We start from the raw sequence: 20836 nt of genomic DNA on the forward strand, positions 1-20836 counted from the left end.
CTGCAATTTGTCACCCACCCCCAGATGAACCTCCCTCTGCCCATGGATGAATTGAAAGGAGCCTTCTCACTGGGAGAGAATGGCCTGGGCAGGTTTGTGGGGGCACAGTGAAGAGAGGAAAATCAAAATCAGCAGGAAATGTCTCCTGGCATGGAACACAAGGCACCTGAACACTGACCTTCAGCCTTGCTGTCGTCTACCAGCGGGCAGGCTGTCCTCAGGGTGACTGTGCTCAGCTCTGAGTGTCTCCCTCGTGTATCCACGGCGTACAGGGTAAATCTGGAAGGCAGGAAGCAAAAGGAAAACACTGTCCTGATCCCTCAGTCCCACAGCACCAGGTTGTTAAGGGAACCAGCCTTCAGAAGATAAAGGAAAAATGTGGTCCAGGCACTATCAGTCAGTTTTGGCATCTCAAGGAGATGTGAGATGATCTCCTGGAACAGAGGAGAACCCAGGGATGGGAGCCAGGGCTGAGGGGACAGGCCACTTCATCCCTGTCTGGAATCTGTGGGGCTCCATTTCCTCTGCCCTCACCCCAGGCACCCCTGTGGGGCTTCACCCTGAACCCTCCTGACTGCAGAGGGATGCAAACACCTCAGGGTTGCTCTGACATGCCCTGATGTGAACATTATAACACCGTGGTGTTTGTGAGCCGGGCTCCTCTCTGGCCCTTCTGGGAGCAGGGCAGTAATTCTTGCCATAAGTGGGCTCTGTGCTGACAAGTGACAGCTCGTACTCGTCCTGTGAACGGCCCTTGAGTTGTTTGCTCCCTCATTTCCTCACAAGGGTGGGGCTGGCAAAGGGTGGGAATGATAATTTCACACTTGAAGCTAATGGAGAGCATCTGACAGTAAAATATGGCTTTTGTGCCTGATGGAGCATTGAATAAACAGGCTGTGGCTGCATGGAATGTCCTGGGATGCTGAGCTCAGAGTCCTGCTCAGAGCATCAAAGCTCCAAGATGAGAATGCTTCTTCGCAGCAGGGGTGACAATCTTCTGTCCACTCTCCCAAAGGGCATCAGTTCATGTTTATTCACTCCAAGCTGGGCATGGCAACTCAAGCTGGCTTTGACAAAGTGCAGGGGCTGGTTTGAACCCCTCAGAGGTCTGAGATGCCTGGTGGTGGGGTTCCCAGCCTGAGAAATAACATGCCACCCCTCCTTAGCCTAAGGTAAAACTGACCAGCTCTTGCAAGTGAGTGTAAGGAGTATTATAAAAGCAGCTGAAGCTTAAATGGGATTGAGACCCTGACGTCTGTTTATTTAAGTAATGGTCCTAAGTCCTTTGCATCCTTGGGGGTGACAGAAGCAATGCCTCCCTCTTTCTCACCCCACACACAAGCACTGCCAGCCCCCTCTCTCCTCCCTGCAGGCCCTGCACATCCCACATGTGGCTGATAAGAACTGACATCTGCACGGTAGCAATTCCCAGCACAGGACATCTTCCCTCCAAGCAATTAGCATCAGCTCCCTGACAATACTTGCTGTCTGAAAGGATGCCAGCAGACTGCCGAGGAACTCGCTTGTGTGCAGGGACAACTCCCATTCTCACAAAGCTGGGCACACAGGGGATGCACACGCTCAGCTCACCCAAGGAGATGCTATTTAATCCTTTTGGCATGACATCAGTTTCCTTAATTTACCAGGAGCATTGCTCAGAGTGGGAGCATCTCCAGAAGGACATCCACACTGTGCCACTTCACAAGCACCACACACAGGCTGCTCTCACTGAGGGACACACAGAGCAATAGGGCAACACAGAATTCCATGCAGGAATCTGACTGCAGGGCTTTGCATCCCACCCTGAAGGTGCCACCAGCCCTTTCCCTCCCTCCAAGGGGAGTGAGGAGTCTCCTGCTGGGAGCAGGGAAGGTTTGTGTCTCAGCAACACCAACAGGGGCATCCAGTGCTGGGCAGGGGGACTCCAGCCCCGGGAGATGAGGAGCTGCAGCAGGAGAACAGGGCAGGGACCCCCAGCTGCCCACCCACTGCAGGGCTCTTCTTGCTCATCAGCAGAAGCACAACAAGCAGTAAGAGGGCTCAACATCAGGGTACTGCTGGGAGCTGCTCCCCATCACCATCCTGGGGTCCCCTGCCAAGCCACAGTGGCTGTGCTGATGTGTTTGCTTTGGGAAAAGGGTGAGCAGAGCTAATGTGTAACCTCTGCTCTGCCTGCAGCAGCTCAGGCTGGCTCCATTAGCTCTGAGGCAATCAGTGCCAGAGCACTTTCCTTGGAAAACAGAAGACTTTTATCAAAACATAATTGTAATATTCAGCAATCAGTGCCCGTTTCACCTATTCCATGGCCAGTGGGGTCAGGAGGATTGGTTGGCTGTTGAAGCACATCCACCCCTTTGGGTGATGCTGAAGACCTGTGTGAGCCTTTTGACTACACTTCTCCCCTCTGCCCAGCTCACTCAGGAGCAAAATCACTCAGCTGCCAAGAGCATCTCTCCTGGTCAGGCCTGGGTTAAAAAATAGATGTCAAAAAACAAGCCCTCATTTCATTTTTTTTTTTTTTTAATTATGTAAGGGGTAAAAAACCCAACAATGTAAATGGAAAAACATCAGAATCAAAGTGATTTTGATCTTCTCAAAAATTCTTTTTTTGATAACAAACCAAACTGCTTTACCTCACCTGGAGCCAGTCCTCTTTCAAGAACCTTAGAGGAAACTCTTTCATCTCCATTCCTTGTGAATGACATGTTTTGGACTCAGCACCAATCACCCCAGCTGGGGTGGAGGCTGGCAGCCCAGCAGCACACAGCCTCTGCACCTCTCCAGCTCCTTCCAGCCAGTGACCTCAGAAGGTTTTAACATTAATTACAGTCCAAAAGATCACCCTGAAGCACAGCAGTATTAATAGCTCTGTTTTATCGACAGTAAACAGAGACATATGGGGTGAAGCATCGTGCCCCGGAGAGGCTCAGTGACATGAACAGTTTGAAAACTCGGGAGATGATGGTTTCCAATCTTGTTCTCAAACCATTTGACCACCCAGCCTCTGCAGAAAAACACTTTTATGGCCAGTTAATGGCACTGTGCAGAGTGCCGGGGTTTAGTTTTGTTCTTTTATTCCCGGAAATGGACAATTAAGAGAAGGGAGTGCTGGGTTTGCACAGGTCACACAAAGACCTGTGTCTCTGTGTCTCTGTGCAAACCCAGCACTCACATCTTGCTGGAAACCTTCAGAAGGTGCAGGCAAGGAGCAGCCTAGTACCCAGTGGGACAGCAGTGGGGTGGCCAGTGGCAGGAGAGACCACCAGTGATGGGAGGGATGGGGATGTGGCTTTCAGCTCAAGGAGGGTGGGTTTGGATAAGTTATTAGGAAGAAATTCATTGCAATGAGGGTGGAGAGGTTACCAGAGGTGTGGACTCCACATGCCTGGAGGTCTTCAAGACCAGGTTGGGCAAGGCTTGGAGCAACCTGGGATAGTGGAAGGTGCCCATGGTAGAGGGTGGGAATGGGATGACCTTTAAGGTCTTTTCTAACCCAACCATTCCATGATTCTGCACCTACATGACACACCAGGGGAAAATCAAAGTGATCACACTGAGGGAGGGAGCTAAGCTGAGGACAAGGTGGGATTTTGCAGCACTCCATGGAGATCCTCCTGCCCCACTTAAATCTATTTCAGCATTGGGCCAAGGACCAAGCCAGGCATCATCCCCACTGATGAGGATAGAGCTGCACTTGGAGAGGCCAACCCTGGTAATTTGTAAATAAATGAGGCCGAAGAGCAGTTCTGAGCGCTTTGCCCAAGGCAGAGATCTCTGGGGTGAAGTCAAAGCCAATAACTAAAAGGTCTCAGACCTACAGTCATTGCACGAAACCTCGTCAGACAACCTGGAATGCCATATGGTAGCTACGCTCTGGCAGAAGCTCCTTTATACCCTGGAGATGTTTTGTTTAGTGATAAACTTTCCTCACCACATTTCCTCATCTTGTCCCTGTGCTTTCCAAAGGAGCTCCAGGCTCCCTGCTACTGTCTCACAGCTGATTCTCTTCTTCACCTGTGCCTTCAGTAAGATCCTACACGAAAACTTGTATTTCTAGAAATACGAGAATGTATTTTACCTGAAGAGGTTTCAAAGAGGTCCAAACACATGTGCTTTTGGCAGGGATCAGCCCTCCATGCCTGGAAATGCTGCCACCTCTGCCTCAAATCACAGCATACAAAGTGCTATAAAGTAATGCTGCCTAAATGTTTACTTCTAAATTCAAATCTATTGGGACCTGAAGGAACTTTCAGGGAAAGACAGAAACCAATCAACATTTGCCTCAGGAAATGTCAATACCTTTCTCGTATTTTCCCCACCCAATGTTGGCTGAAGGCTGGGTTTTATCACCAGGCTCAAGATGCTTCTGGGGGGAGGAAGAGAAAGCAAGAGGGGGATGTTAATGCCTTGGTTCCTGGAACCCAATGGCTGTTGAGATTGCCCATTGCATTTCAAGAGATTTAAAACCCAGAAAAGAATGTTTATATTCTTTCTCAATGCAGATAAAATAACCCAAACCACAAATTTATAGAGGCACAAGACTCTTAGGACTGAGAATGGAAGCTCAAAACATGTTACTTATTTATAGACAGCATGTTTTCTTTACTCCCTCTCATGATGCTCATGACGTTTGAGTGCTTTACTCATGATCCTTATTTGCGGGAAGGGAGATAAGGACTTCTGAGTCTGACCTTCCTTAGCTCGGCTGCTGAGTTCTTTATACCCTTGAGAGATACCACAGGCATTTCTGGTCTGCCTTGTCTGCTCTTCCTGAGGCCTTTGGGCTGGTGCAGCTGCTCTGTGAGATGCTGTACCACATGGGCTGCCTGGGCTGCAGAGAAAGGCTCTGATAAGGAGCTCAATTAGCACTCCCCCAGATGCCAAGCCCCCATGCTAATTAAGCATGTGTCCACTGGGAGCTGGCTGCACCCTGCAGCAATAGCTGTGTGGCCAACCCAGGCTCTGAGAGGAGCGTATGTGCATGAAGGACAGGGCAGAGGTGCTGCTCCAGAGCCCAGTGTCACGCACAAACACGGCCTCAAGCTTTCCAAAGTGGTGCAACCACAAGATGCTCCTGCCAGTGGGGCTTGGCTCAAGCTTGGCTGATCTGCCTGGGCTTGGTGCCGTGTTCCTGCAGCCACGAGACTCTTGCTGTCAACTCCAGCAGCTCGGCGAGGGCAACCCTGGCCGGCGTCCCACACACAGCGTGATGGATTCTCCCTCCCCTGGCAGCGTGGCTACCACCACCCGTCACGCCGAGCCTGAAAACACAAATCCTGCCTTGGCTGAGGTGTTACACGCACGTCCTGCCATCGCTCCCTGGCTGGCCACAGCCTGTCCGTGCCTCCTGCACAGCCCAGGCTCGCGGGGCTCGCACGCACCCAGCCCCACGCCGCCGAGGCAGCTCCAGCGTGCTGACACACACACATCACACCCTGCCTTGCCAGCCCTTCTCGCTTCCTGTTCCAGCTGAAAAACAATGCCGAGGCCTCCCTTTTAAAGCCCTCAGCGGAGCAGCTCTTGGCATTCCATGCTTCCCTGCTGCCCAGTGATCTCAGCACGGAGACTGGGCACGAGGGATGGGGGCCGGGCTTGGGCTGTGCCAGGACGTGCAGAATGGAGCTGCCAGAATGGTGCCCCAAACACACATGGGTGGGAACAAACCCATCAGACCCTGCGCTGTGCTCATGGGACCCAAACAAACTGTTCTCTCCCATTCTTCCAGTCTGGGAGTGTCCCCAGCTCCCAGACACCAAGGTGAGGGGCTCTCAGGAGGCTTGAGTGGGGAGTGTGTTTCCTTGTCCTGATACCCACACATGAGCAGCATTAGACCTCCATCCCAGCATTTACTGGAGCTAAAAGCATCCATAAATTACACACACAGCTTCCCTGAAAGAGTCTTCTTGAGCAGTGTGGGAGCCCAGGGGTGCTGCAGGGTGGAGCTTTGGGTGTTTCACCCCCAGCCACATGCCATGGGCTGTGAGTGGTCCAGGAGCCACCCACCCACTCCTGCCTCCCCACCGTGGGCTTGTACATCCCCTGCAGAGCTTCCCAGCCACTTCCATTGAGGAACATGGAGCAGGAGTGGGGCTGGCCTGCCAGCAGCTGCCTGGGCAGGCATGGAAAGGGGTGTGTGTGTTTAGTACGAGCATTCCCAATTCAGAAACCATTAGAATTTAAAAAGAAATCAAATCAAATAAAAAGCAGCCGGTCCACACAAGCCACAGGAATGCAGCTGAGCTTATTGACGACTCTGTGATTTGCAAGAATTAAGAGAGGTAAATGAGAGCAACCCCCCCAGTCTCTGCAGCAAATGCTGAGCAGACAATTAGCAAGGGGTGGTTTTGGGAAGGAGAGGATTTCTTGGTCTATTTGTTGGGCTCTGGCTTTGGGCTTGCTCATGCCATGCCCGTGTCCATGGTGCCAGGGGAGGGCTGGTGTCCTGGCAGGGGACTGACCACACTGCATCCCTGCTGGGCCCTGCTGGAGCCCTGGGATTTGGGCAAAGCCTCACAGGGCAGTGGTCACTCTTGTGCCATCTCCCTGGGGCTGGCACTGCCACAAGTGTCTTCTGTTGTTCATTGTCTTTGGTTCCAGCTCTGCTTTTCCATGGTAAGGAAACAGTGGACAGTGCAATCCTGAAAAAAATCCCATCCTTTAGAAAGCTCTTCTACAAACCAAGAAAAGCACCTTTTATAACTGAGCTGCTTTTAACCATCTGTGACAGCTGACCTGCTCCCATCAGCGGGATGGAGGAACAGGTTAGCAGCAACTGGTGCCACACTGGAGTATCAAAACCTTGCCATTACACCAATACATGGGGCTGTCAGTAAACTGTTCTCACAATTCACACTTCTTTTTTTCCCAGGACAGCAAATGCTGTGAGACTAATCATTACCCTTCAACAGATGACTCCCAACAAAACCAGACCACAGTTGTCAGATGTACCTGCCAGGACATGCCTCAGGTGTCTGATGCCTTTTGGAAGTGGATAAAACAGTGCCCATCAATTACTGGAGGAAGGAGGCAGGAGGAAGGCACAGGCTGCTCTGCACAGCAAGAAGCTGTTTGATCAGGGAGACCTTGGGAAAAGGGCAGAGGAGACTTATTTCTGAGACAGTGAGGGCAGGTGGAGATGCTGTGGGGCTGAGGACAGGCTTGCACAGCTTGAGGTCCATCTTTGCTTTGTGTCAACCCTGGGAAGGTCAGCCAGGGTTATCCAGGCTGCAAGGTTGCCTGAATTGCAGCAGATGCCATGGCCATGCTCAAAAAGAGTGACTGGAGAGCATAGTACTTCTCACAGGGAGCAGGGCAGGGCCAGTGATTGCTGATGAATTACAGGGCTGCAGTGTGGGACAGTGTCACTTTGGTGTCACAGCATCCCACACCGTGCTGCCCCAGGTCTCCTGAGCTTGCCTTCTGAGCTGTAAGGCCGCAGAGGGCCAAAACCTGGAGCAGGCAGGTTTGGGTGCTGGTCCCCTCAACCCCTCAGCAGCATCTGCCCTGCACCTGAGCCAAGCTGTGATCCAGATTTGCACAGCTCTCCCTCCTTTGAGCACTTCATCAACCTCCTTTTGTTTCAGATCCTTGTTAAACAGGATCCAGACAAAAGATGAAGGGGAAAGAAAGAAAGAAATTAATTAAAAATCCTGACCACTCCTTGCTACTGCCTGGATCTATTGTCTCCCTGACAAAGAAATGCCCAGCAGGGCATTCACCTTCCCAGCCTCAACCGGGCATCTCAATTTCCCAAGATTTCCCTCAAAACACTGTCAATAACCCATCAGAGTAGTGATTCCCATTACTGCCATGGCTGTGAAAGAAGGCCTTGATACACAGGCCACCTTCTGTTCCCCAGAACCCTGCTCCTGAATGATACCTGTGTTGGACGGCCAAGATTCCATGGGAGCCCCTCTGCCAGCCGGACACCTTGTGAGCAGCAGCGCCAAGACTGCCTTAGGAGAAAACGTGTTTCACTGGAAACGAGGGGAAAATGCCAGACAGGCCATGGCTTCATCCAGAAGGTGCAGGAAGGTCACTGCCACCCTCCTGGCTGTTGCATCCCCTCAGTGTCTTCATCACCACCCTGGGGCTGAGAGCTCCAACAGAGCCACTGTCCCTCCTTGCCTTTTTCTCTGCCTTATGATCTCCTCCTTTGTCCCCCGTGATCCTTGCCCCTGTTGCAAGAAGCAGATAATGACTCCCCCTTCCCTCCCTCTCTGAGTACATCCTTCCAGGAGCAGCTTTACCCCACTGCAGAAGGAAGAGCAGAGCAATCTTCTCTGGAGAGAAGCTTGGAGCTCCTGATGGAGATGGGATGTGGATGAGAGAGCAGCTCCTTGGCGTGGCAGCAGGACAACACACCCAAAACAGCCACCCTGACACGAGATAACGTTAACACAGCTGATGTTGCAACACTGGGGCTTTAGCTCCTAGGCACTCTCCAAGGAGCAAGGAGGATTTAATTAGCTGGGAGATGCCCCAGCAGAATTGTATGGTGTCCCATAGCGATGGCTCCCAGCTGTGAAGGCAGAACCGTGGCAGAAGAAGCAGGACCATCATGGAATTACCAGCTTTGGAGAGGATGGATAGAGAGTGTTTGAGGTCCATATTTCTTGGCAGTCATCATGTCCTTGCTTTCGTCCTCTGGCTGTGAGGATGAAGATTTGCAGATGTGCTTCTAAAGGCAATGCAGTGAGAACTGGCCCAGCTATTCCCAATATTCCCTGTTTGTCTCAGGCTTGAGGCAAGGTGTTCCCCCCACTGCCTGGAAAGGCCACAGAAGGTCCCACTTTAGGCAGAATGTGAATTGTAACATCCTTTGGTGGAGTGAAGAACCAGAAGGAGGTGATAATAAGCCACTGCAGGCTGGTGCTTTTGTCTCCAGTGAAGCAACAGCAGCTCATTAGTCTGTGAAGTGCCAGAGTCCCTGTTCTGCTGGGATGCCCAACAAAGCCCTTGGACGGAGGTCAGATGAGTTGCCTCTGACTCCCTGTGCCGCTGGAACAATTCCTACTGTGACACAGCTTGGGTTGGTGCCCAAAGCTACCAACTGAGGGCTGATCCTGCTCGGGCTACAGAGCAGGATCAGTGAGAGCTGCAGATGGATCGAGCTGTCCTTGGTGCAGCAAAGGAGGGCTTTCCTCAGGCTCTGCATCCTCTGTGTCCCTGAGGCCCTGCCACAGCCTTTGCAAGGGCACTGCAATGCACATCAATCCCTCCAGCTCCTCAGGGCAGGGTGTTCCCTGGCAGCACCTGCATCCTCTCTTCCTCCTGTGCAACACCTGCTGCTGTCCCCATCAGTTTGGGATACCCAGCCCTGCTCCCTCAGCCACAGACACCCCACAGCCCCCAGGCCCAGCTCTGCTGAGGTTGGAACTTGGAGGGTAAGTTTTGCTTTTAGGGGAGGTTTTGCTTGTCTTTGCACTGATCTGTGGGTGGGTGGATTTCAGCCTCATCTCACAGCATTGGTCCTGGGTGCCAGGTGGGTTATCCCAGAGCGACACATCCCTTCAGTACCTTCCTTGAGCCACTTATGGGATGGCTGCCATCCTCCTCTGTGAGAAGAGACAGCAGTGCTCGGGGTGGCTGTGACTGCAGGGGATGAGCAGGAGAGAGGGAATAAATATTCAGAAGGAGAGAAAGAATGAATACTCTTCCTCCAGATGTGCCAAGGAGAAAGGAGAGACAAGCAAAGCCCTGGACTCCTGCAGGGAACTCCACAATGGGAATGTTCACAGCTAACCATCCCTGCTGCTCAACCTACCAACACTCTGCAGAGCTTGGCCATCACCGGCCCTGGGGACATGGGCGAGAGGAAGGTTGTGACCCCTGGCAAATTGGGAAATCTTTGCCCCTCCCAACCTCATAGTTCCTCTAAACAAGAACCAGACACTCCACAGCGTGCTACCCCTGGAGATCCCCTTGGTAGGGCTTGTTCTCATTCTCCTGGGGGCTTGGCTTCCATCTGGACTGCTGGTTGAAATCCAGCCTGGGCTGGTAGTGACTTCAAAAGGCAGTGTCATCTGAGGAGCAGTGGGTGGTCCACGGCAAGCAAGCTGATGGCTGACTGTTCTTATAAAAGGCACCACAGAAGGGCCCCCTGCTTTCAGAAGAAAGGCAAGGGCTGCACTGACCACAGGGAGCAGGGCTGGTCCTGGGCCTGAGGGACAGTCACCTTAGTGAGCTGTGCATCCCTGACAGCAGAGATCTTGACCTGTCTCCATTGAGTTTGTCCCCAGCACCACTGGCCAGCCCTGGCTTCACCTTCCACAGGCAGCAGAGTGAAACAAAGCCCAGCAATAACGCATGGGAGAGGGGCACCCTCTGAGCATCCCAGGCAGGATCCCAATGAGACAAACTCCAGCTGGGCTCTGGGAGCTCAAGGGCAGCCAACAGGGCCCTGCAATGGCCTCAGTGTTGGCACGGAGATGGTGGCAGGCAGGGATGCTGTGTGCCAGCCAGAAGGGTGCCAGCCAGATGTGCAGTGCCCACTGTCCCTGTGCCCCAAGGCCCCCAAATCCAGGGGCACAGGGCAAGGAACTGGCAGTGAGCAGGAGATTCTCACAGGTCCAGCAGGCAGACAAGGAGGGTGGAGGGCAGGATGGGGGGGGGCAGGGGGGCCCAAAACAAATAATAAAAACAAAATCCCAGTAAGCATGTTAGAATTCGTTTGAAGTGCAGAGGAGCTTTCAGGCAGGGTTATGCACATCTCCCAGCCCGGCGTGATTTACACATTCCTTGCAAGCAAAGGAATCTTCCCTGATTTGAAGTAAAACAGATGTTTTGGGGTTTTCTTCCCCCCCCCTCCCCGCCCTCTTTTAATCACTTCTTTATTGAAATGATGGCTATGCAGCCAACAAGCTCAGAGCAAGAGCCCTGCTACCCTCGAAGCCAGGACTGGAGACCCTCTGTCCTGTGCCACAGGAGAACCCCTTGTCAGTGACTGTGTTTGGGCTTCCAGAGGTGTGGAGCCAGCCCTGCTCTCCTGCAAATGCTGCTCCAGAGGCATAACTCCCTGCAGGTTTCTTTCCTTGTTTTTCACTCTGCAGGAAAGGATTGTAACTCCCTGCAGTTTTTCTTCCTCTGCAGCTACAGCTGATCCTCCATCCCTGCTCCAGCAGCCCAGGTTCAGGAGACCTTCTAACCTCCACCACCAGTCCAGGAGATGTGTTTGATGGTGGGACTCGCCCTTGTTCCCACACCTCAGTGCCACACCTCACCCCAGCTGCGCTCTGTGCCAGCAGTGTGGATTGGGAAGGGCAGCCTGGTGCCTGGTCCATGCCCAGGGACTGGCAGCAGCAGTGCAGCTCACACACCCCAAGTGAAACAACTCAGCACAAGGAATGGTGCTGGGCAGGCTAGAGCTGGGATATCTGTTAATTTCAGCACTATGGGATTTCAGTCAAGTTACTTTGCCTCTATTTTTGTCACAAGTTTTCCGCCCAGGAAAATTATTTGGGGAAGGAGCATCCATTTCCCAGAGGGATGCAGAGCACCAAGTGCAGTGGGGCTTCTGAGTGCTGGTTGATGCTGCAACCTACCAGCACAGCCATGCCCTTGATTTTACACTCAGAACCATAAGTCATGGCCAGTAGCAAATCCATCCAGCTGCCCCATCTTCCTTTTCTGTCTCTATTTTTTTTTTTCCTTTTAAACCCTGTTGTTCTTTCTCAGCGCTTCGTTGGTGGCAGGGTGGGAAGGTTTTTTGTAACACATTCACGTACCAGTGGGACTCACTCCCATCCCCGTCTGGTACAAGAGATTGCACAAGAGAGAGAAACAAATGGGGATGAGGAAATGCGTGTTTATGAGAGGCAGCGCTGTCATCGTGAGCAAGGGACCCCCCGCAGGAGAGCCGGCCTGGGAGCCAGTGGATTTCCATTCTCTCCTAGCACTCCATTCATGCCTCGTTTCATACCTCCCTGGAGACTGGAGCCTGGCCGGGGTCCCACGGCCCCGTGCGGGACTCCCACCCCCTGCGCCGCCTTCTGCGATATTTGTTGTTGGGTGGAAAGAGGGAGATGTTGTTGTCTCATAAAAATGATGAGTTGAGAAAGAGCAGCAGCTTTTGCCATTGCATGCACTCCTTGTTTTCCTCCTGCAGCAGAGGAAGGTCTTCCCTCCTGCACCACCTCTCCTTTGCCAGGCTCCTTGTGCTCCCCTGCTGCTCATCCTGGCAGGGCTCTTCCCTAACATCCACCATGGATTCTCTCACAGACCTTCCTGCTCATGCTGTGGCTGCTGCCATGAGCCTTCTCCTGACCTGATCAGGAACCCTCTCTCTAATCCAAACCACATTGCTGCCTGATACGATACAGTCACCGGTAAATAACCTTGACTGCAGCGGTCTGGAAGAGGCAGGGATCCTATATCACTGCTATTAATGATTTAGGATTGTGCATCATTTGCACATGACACAGAGAGGGTCTCATGCCTACTCCCCACACCCAGCCACCTCCTCCAGGACAGTGCCTGCACCCCCTCACTTCAGGTGGCTCTAAGTGAAAGCCACCTGGGTGATAATTCCTCCTGCCTGACGCTGGTGCGCACACAAGGAATGGGAATGGCCGATTTCTGCACACCCTTGTGTGCTGCAGAGCTCCCAGCAATGGGGCTGGGGCTCCCCCACAAACAGGTGGGGTATTAATAAAACCAAAAGTAATTGCCCAGGCACACATACTACAACCCACTTGGGTCCCTCTCCCGTCTGCTCCTGCAAGCTCCTGCCTCCCCCTGCTTTCTCCACACACCTCAATTTCATTATCTCTGATCTGGAGCTGCCCATTACATGCTTTTTGCCAACATAAATATTTAATCCCGGTGCATTGCACGGAAAGGCCCTTGTGGAGTTAATCCTTCAACTCATGTTTCCACTTGGAAAACAATTTAGCGTGTGGCGGGGCAGCAGGTACGAGGCAGGGACAGAGCCCAGAGCTGGAGGTGGCCTGGGAGAGCTCAGGAGCTGTGTGTGGGGTGATGCAGGTGGGCTTTATGCTGCGGGGTGGGCTTCATTCCATGGGCTTCATGCTGTGGGGTGGGCTTCATGCTGTGGGGTGTCTCTTCTGCAGCTCTTCTTCACTGGGGTGGCTCTGCTGGAGCAGGGATCAGGAGGGTTTGGATAGGTAATGGAAAAGCCACAGGGGTCACTGCAAGCTGCTGCCTGGCAAGGGAGGCACAAGGGGAACTGCCAAGGGGGACCCCAGGTGCAGCACTCTGCTGGGCTTCACCAGTGTTTGGGACATCCTGTACTCTGCGTGCTCTCAGCTGCAACAACGTGGAAAGCCCGGAGTTTATGAGTTTGCTTCACCTGCCAGGGTGGGTCTAAGCAGCCACACAATCCCACACTGCTCCACTGAACACCTCTAAATTCACCTGCACACCCAGAGGCTACTTACACCAGGATCTGGCTGTGATTTTACCTGTGGGCTGTGGAGTAGGGTTATGGGATGACTGGTGTGTTTATGGGGCCATGGGTTAGCTCTAAGGAACCTGCTGTGGTACAGGACAGACCTTCAGCAAAGTGAGATGTCCTGCACCACAGCAGGTCCCTTAGTCCTGAGATGTCCAGTGCCAAGTTCAAAGCTATAAAGAGCATGGACAGAAGTGCACCCTGCTCCTCATCCATCCACCTCTGTGCCCTCAGGAGGGCAGCACCATGGGGATGCAACACCACAACACATCCACCAACCTAACAAAGCTCTCAGACCCAGAGGGGAGGGGCGCAAGGGGCCAAGACTACCCTGCAATGTAGGGCCAAGAGTACAACTTGTGGCAGCTGAAATGGTTTGAAATCCTTCCCCTTACATCAGCAGTGACGTGTCCAAACACTGAAGAAATATTTTGGTTTCAGTTGCTTTGTCTGAGAGGTTTCCCCAGCAGCCTGGGGTGGGTGTCCTGGAGACCAACCAGCCCTCCCCAACATCCCTTGCCCCATGTGAGAAACTGGGGTGTGCAGGACACATCCCCACAGACCCTGCCCAGAAGGGCTGGAAGACTGGGATGTTGTAATGATGCAAACCAGTGGGAAGGAAAACATGAAAGTATCCCAGCCCTTCTGGTTGGGGTTGTGCAATGAGATTAGGAGGGGAGGCCACTCCTATAGCTGCAGGGCAGTGGGAGATGCTCAGAGGGAAGGAGAAAACTGGCACGCTCCAGACCTAGCTCAGGTTGCTGCTGCCATGGGTTGCCCTGTGGTTTCCCTGGCAAAAATCAAGAGGAGAAAAGATGGAAGACAAGCAACAGACCCTGATCCAAGGGTATGACAGCCCAGAGCTGTGGCAAGATGTGTCCAAGCCCAGCTCACTGCGCAGGTGTTTGGACAAGCATGTCCCTGTGACCCACCTTTGAGCTCCCTTCACACCCATCCTGCCAGGGCAGTGTCTCCACACCCAACGCCATCCAGTGAAAACAGGACCCCACCACCCCTTGAACAACCAGCACCAGCATCCCACAGACCCCTACTTCTTTTTTTATTTTTTTAAAACCTTTACATCATGACATAAGCTTTGGCTCCAAGGGTTTTTACTGAAAGCCAGGGTATTTTTTTCCCCTTCTCATAACAGAAACCATATTGCTGTATAATCAAATTTATCTCATTCCTGATGAGGGAGGCAAGTGTGTGTGTGTGAGGTGAGCGGGAGCAATGAGGGCACGTGTGGTGGGAGCAGTTGCTCTGAAGGTACGCCAAGGAAATATCCTTGGGAGTGGCAGCAGATGGGGGTGCCCAAGCAGGGACCAATGGGCCACAGCTCAGCACAGAGCGTCACCCACAGCAAGCCCCACCTCCCCACATGGCTGCCACCTCTGCAGCCCAGCAGAGATGCTCCTCAGCTTTTTCTCCCACGTTACTGTGGATCTCCTCACTGTACTGGAAGCCCAGCAAAGGGTGTGGTTTAATTTTAATACATGTTTTACAGGTGGGAAAACTCAGGAAGAAGCAGCTACTTTGAGGTTACTTTTTTTTGATGTCTGTTTTGCTGTGTCACAGATTCAGCTGGAGCCAACAGGAGCTGTGGCTCTGACTGTGAAGCCTCGAACATGATGCTCCCAAAATGGAGATGTCTCAATTTACTGGCTACATTTGCAAACACAGGCAGGGGGGAACAACCCAAACCCCAAGGAATAAATGAAAGGCCATTTGAGATCTGGGCAGGGGCTCCATTGCCTGCAGCTCTCCTGTGACAAACTCCCTGCAGAAACTCCCAGTTCTCTGGGAAAGAGCCATAGCCCTGAGGGGGAGAAGGGGTGGCAAAGCTGGAGAGGTCACTTTGTGCTGATAAACTCCACTTTGGCATGATCAGGAGGTGGGTGCTTACTGATGTAATGTTCTGCACAAGTCAGAGATTAAAAGAGATTTTTTTTCAAATAACACACAAACAAAAGGAAAATGAAAATGTAACAAAGTGTTCTCTGGGAGACAAGGCTGGTGAAGGACTCTCTGTGCTGTTGTTAAAAGAAAAGGATGGGCTGGGATGTACTGCAGGTGTCCTTTGGAAAAATGAAACAAAAAGAAAAGTTTGACTAGTTTTATGGACTTGCAGCCATATATGAGAGAAATGCACATTGCTGGGCTGAGCTGGGACAGAACTTGTAGCTCATGGCATCCAAACTTTGCTTTTGAGAGTGGACAAAAAGATGGGCAAGGTAGGATTAGCTTGTGACTTACCCTTTTTATTCAGAGAAGTATCACTGTCAAATACCTCCACCTTTGGGGACCTGGGGTCACACCCGGAGTCTGTCTGAGCTGATAACCCCCGGGCTGTGGGGATGGTCTGGGTTCAGATAAGACCTGTGGGCTCAGCAGTGACTGAACACCTGGGCAGCACAGGAGCTGGTCACGTCCTTCCTCGGCCATGTTTGTGGACAGAATCGTGCTGCTTTTGGCCACTCTTTAGAGCCTAAATAAGCCCAAATTATGGGCTTGAGTTGTCTGGAAATATCAGGTAGAGCTGCAATGGGCACTGGGCAGCTGTCAATCTTCCCACTCTCAGATACCTGGGTCCCAGACTGCAAAAGGAAATTAGGAAGAGAATACAATTCTTTGCAGGAGGCATCTCTTAATTACCTGACCAAAAAAGCAATTCTAAGTGTTCTCCTGAAGTGGGGCTTCTGTGAAACATGAGCATGGCCAGCCCTCACCTCTGCTCAGCTCTAGATCACCGAGGAGCTCCAGGCACGTCACACCTTTCCCTTCCAGTTTCCCTTGCTAGGACACAGCCAACAAGGACATTTGTCCTTCTCCTCACTCCCTTCTTCTCTACCAGATAAAAAAAGCAGGATGTGCCCAGTGTTCCTTGTGTCCTGGAACTGGAGTGTGTTCAAACTGTGCTGGAAGAATCAAACCAACATGGCCCTCAGCTTTCCAGCCTTCAGGACGAGGGTGCTCTGCACCATGGAGACCAGATGAACAAAACAAATGGCTCCAAGGCAGTAGCACGATGCAGGTTTGGCTGGCTTAGAGCAAATCAAAGCCAGCAACGCCCGTGTTGATATTTATATCACAGCTCTTGCACTCCCTCTCCCATTAGTCCATGAGATAAGACTTGGACGTGGAGCAGCATTAGGTTTCTACACAGTCAGGAGTAAGAATACTCTCCAAGTTCTGTGACTAAAAGGGGTTGGTGATACGGGATTGCTGATGGGAAAAAGGTGGAATTGTAAAGATCCATTTGTCTACCAACAGGCAAAGAGGACAAAATCTTCCTCCCCACCCCACTGTCATTCCCAGGAAGAATCCTATACTGGCACACTCCCCCAGCTGCCATACCCCGCAAAATAACCCCTCCATGCCTCCTCCTTCCTTTTCCTCACTACGCCACTGCCAGCCTTCCTCCAGCCACCTCCAGAGGGACAATGTGCATGGGCCTGGACCCAGACGGCTGAGATTTAGATGCTGGCAGTTTTTAGGGATAAAACCAAAAATGTTGTTTCAGTCTGATTGTCTTGAGGAAAGGGCAGAGGGGAGACAGCCAGGGGAGGCTGCAGAAGCTGCTCTGCTGCTCTCTGTGGCATGAGGTACAAGCAGAAGAGAGAATTTGGGAAGGAAAACCTGGACTTTCAGCAAAAAGGTGTGAGACACCCATAAACTTGGCAGTTACTAAAGAGAAAGGTTCTACTGAGGTCAGAGAAACGCATCTCCCGACTCCACACCTGTCCCAGGTGGTTGAGCACTGGTGGCAGAGACAGATCAGAAGGAAAATTCAGGTACAAACACAACTTTTAGAAGAGTGATGGCAAATAGTCAGCATAGCAGCACTGCAGCAGCACCTGGAGGCCTTGATCTGAGCCACCCAGGCCAGGCTGGACACAAGGACAGCACAAGAGGGATTAAAAACTGAGTTTTTAAAGGGGACAGGTAAACAGGTGATGATGGAAGAGAGACAAAATGTTCTCCTTAAATCACTCAACAGAGTAAATGGTGAAGTTGGGAAGAGCCCTCAGATTTGACTGGCCATGAAAAAACCATGAATGTCTTCTCTGTGGTTTTTAGATGTGTATCCTCCTGATGCTGGAGCCTCAGCAGGAGCTCAACCCACCTCCATAAATGGGACTTCACGGAAATGAGTGCAGAGATGATACCCTTCTGTTGAGCCCCGGAGCTCCCTGTACAGCCCATCTTTCATGGGCCCAATCCCCCTGCAAGCCAGTGATCCACACACAGCCCAGGTGAGCCCAGAGGCTTCTGCACTGGACTCGCTTCAGCAGAAACAACCCCACACCTGAGCCAGTGCTTGGGCAGCCTGGCTCTGCCACAACCCCAAAGTGCTGAGAAAGAATGAGCCTGCATTTGGAGTACAGGCTTAGGATTTAGCAAAATCAGCTCCTGACTTGCCTTGTTTGAGCTTCTGCAAGCCAGGAATGCCTGAGGAGAAACTACAGCCCTGCACGAGTCAGCTTTGGGAAGCTGGAGAGCATGTGGAACGGGAGAGGTGGATTCAATGAAGCAGCACAGCTCCTGTGCACACAGGGGACCTGGCCAAGGGCTGTAACAGATGTGTTTTAACCCATGCCACGGAGCTATTTGGGATCTGTCTCCAATTGCTCCAGCGCTCACTCACGTGTCTTCCTGACGAAAGACCAACAACAACAATTAGCATCATATAAGGAGCAGGGGACTGCTGCCAGCATTAACACACTCTTGAGCACCAAGGGTTTTCTGTTCCACTTTTTATCCCAGCTATGCACACGGCAGAGGTCACTCTGCATTAATCAGCCTTGCTCTGGGCCAGCTCCTTCAGCACGTTCAGCCTGTGGGATTGCAGCCGCTGCCTCTCCGTGCTCTGATGGGCTCTCCCTGCTCCACACCCCTGCCTTGTTCCTGAAGCTCACCAAAAAAGGGATGTTCCATGTTATCCCAAACTGAGCCTGGCCACACTGTCGATGGCCTGCAGACCCCACAGAGGGTGACACTGCCTGGGCAGGACTTGGTGGGTCCTGGCTCAGATGGAAGCCTTGTGTTGTCATTCTGAGCTCTGAATGAATCCCTTTCCCTCCAACAGCAATCCTCAATCTTCAACCTCTAGGAAGAGGTTTCCACCTTTCCAACACCCCTGAAACGTGCTCTCCCAGAGCCTTTGGGCTGGTTCATGATCACCCTGGGGAAACCCCATCTGAGCCAGCAAAGGGAATGTAAAGGCTTCTTCACAGCACATGAACACACTCCAAGGAAAGGCTCTGGAAGGAATTCTGATGACTTCCATATTATTTCCAGTAAATTTTGTGCTGATTCTTGGCACAAACACTGGAAATGAATAGGCTAGGTCAGGAATGTAAATAAAGTGAAACATTGGGATTTAATCTAATCTATAATTATAGTATCTGTGGCGCAGGGAAGAGGTTGGTGTGTTTGCACTGCAGCTCCATTGAGGAGCTGGAGGGGGTTTTCATTTCCCTTTCCAGAATTTCCCTTTTTGGCTGAGGGATACTTAGTGTCTCCCCAAGTATCTGAAGCAAACGTACTGGGCTGGCAAAGCTGCCTCCTGGTAGCCAAGCAGGTACAGCTCAGCCATGAGGCATCCCCAGGCACTCCCCAAGCAATGGGGTGAGAGCTGAGATGGATGAGCTAGGCTGAAGGCTCAGGGAGGCTGTGGGGTGCCCAGGGGAAGCTCCTGCCTCCACAGTGAAGAGACTGGATGGGTTTGAGGGGTGCTCAGTCCTCCAAGTTGAGTTTGATCTCTGAGACAAGCCAGAACCCTTTCTCCTCACTGTTGTTTTGTTTTTGGTTCATCACAAGCTGCCTGTCAAAGTCTGGTGCTCCCAAGGCTCCCAAACCATCCGTCTGAGTGGCACTGGCTGCTGTCCAGGCTGGCTGATCCAAGAAAGGTGAGCACTTCACAGACTCATCAACAACTCTCCCTCTGCCCTCCTCACCTCATTCTCTTACAGATCAACCTGGGGGGAAGCTTGACAGACAGCTCTGGTCCAGCTGACCTCAGGGGAGAGCAAACCCTTCTCCATTTCACAAGAATATAAGATTTCTGCTTTTTAAGAATTGCAGCCAAACTCAACAGTCTTCAAGAAGCATCCTTGGTACCCATGCATAGGTCCCTGGGTGTATATTCCCATGAGTGCATGGATCTCCATGGATGGGTGCCTGTGTGTGGCACACTGGCAGGGGTGTCCACACCTGTACACAAGCCTTTGCAGCATGTGTCTTTGTTGACGTGATCTACTTGCCCTGGAAAACCCTCCATGCAGGGACTGGCACCTTAGCCCCAGTGTGTTAAAGGCAAGGGAAGAAAAGGGCTGACAGGCAACATATTTTCCTCAGACTGAAACTGCAAAGGACAAAGAAATTAGTTCTCCTTTTGTTCGTTTATGTTTTGGAATTACAGAAGTCTTAAAAGCAAAGGAATCAATCAGACTTTGTTTATTTGTTTGCTTGTAGAACATTTTTTGGGTTTGTTTTCATACTCCAGCCCAGCTTTGATCTCAGGCTGGTAGTACTCCAAATGAATGGTCCACAGCAGAGTGTAATTGCTGTAGGTACTACAGAAGAAAAGGACAGGACGTTCAACACATTTACAGGGCAGAAGAGACTTCCATGACCTCCCAGTCCCCTTGCTAGGGTTATGTGATACCCTCAGACTACTGCAGAAGCAAAGAATTTGTTTTTGAAGAGCTCTGATGCTACAGACTATGTGCTTACCTCCCAGCCTAGAGAACAGCACAGAGTGCTGCGAGTGGCTATAATCAGGATTATACCCAGCCCAGAGCTATTATAGATAGCTATTTTTCCACAGAAACGAATGAAACAAGCAGAAGAAATTCAATTTAAGAAATGACCCCGTGCCCGTGTTTGTGTTGTTGTTCTGTCTGTGCGGGCGCAGAGCAGCGTTAGCCTCACATTTCACTGCTCTGGCTTTCTTCATGCTGTGTTGCAACCGTGTGGACATCTGAGCAGAGGAATACTTCATGGGGGTGCCTGTGCATCTGAGAATGCTCAGTAAACATGCCGGGCAGGGCCCAGGTTGGAGCAAGCGTGTGTGTTGGGCAGGCAGGACCCACGGCAGCTCATGCCGGCGTGGAGCAGGGGTTTATCAGCCCATGCTGTGTGCTGGGGCAGACAGAAGCAGCCAGCGAGGAGGGGGTGCTGTGGTGTGCCCACACGTAATTTTTTTGGATGCCCAGGAACGTGGGTCTGTGCCCCAGAGGTGCCCACACGAACACGTGCCCGTCCATGTGTGCTGTGTGCACCGCCCCAGGAGCGGAGAGCCAAGCCCTGCTGAGCATTAGCTGTGGGACAGAGCCAGAGCTGTGCGTCACCCTGGGGCCTGTCCCCACACAGGACAAGCTCCAGAGCTCCCTGGTGCCAGGGGACTGCTGCCTGCTGGCT

The 20836-nt window shown here is 52.0% G+C and overlaps 1 protein-coding gene across 1 annotated transcript in view; it reads right to left on the bottom strand.

Moving 5' to 3' along the window:
* Positions 1 to 20836, bottom strand: part of ASTN2 (astrotactin 2) — a 323686-nt gene that overhangs the window by 7827 nt on the left and 295023 nt on the right. Inside the window, exon 21 of the mRNA XM_038156713.1 lies at positions 179 to 279. Within this exon, the coding sequence (XP_038012641.1) occupies positions 179 to 279 (101 nt within the window). The remainder of the gene's footprint in view (positions 1 to 178; positions 280 to 20836) is intronic.

Source organism: Motacilla alba, chromosome 17, assembly GCF_015832195.1.
Source record: "Motacilla alba alba isolate MOTALB_02 chromosome 17, Motacilla_alba_V1.0_pri, whole genome shotgun sequence".
NCBI lineage: Eukaryota > Metazoa > Chordata > Aves > Passeriformes > Motacillidae > Motacilla > Motacilla alba.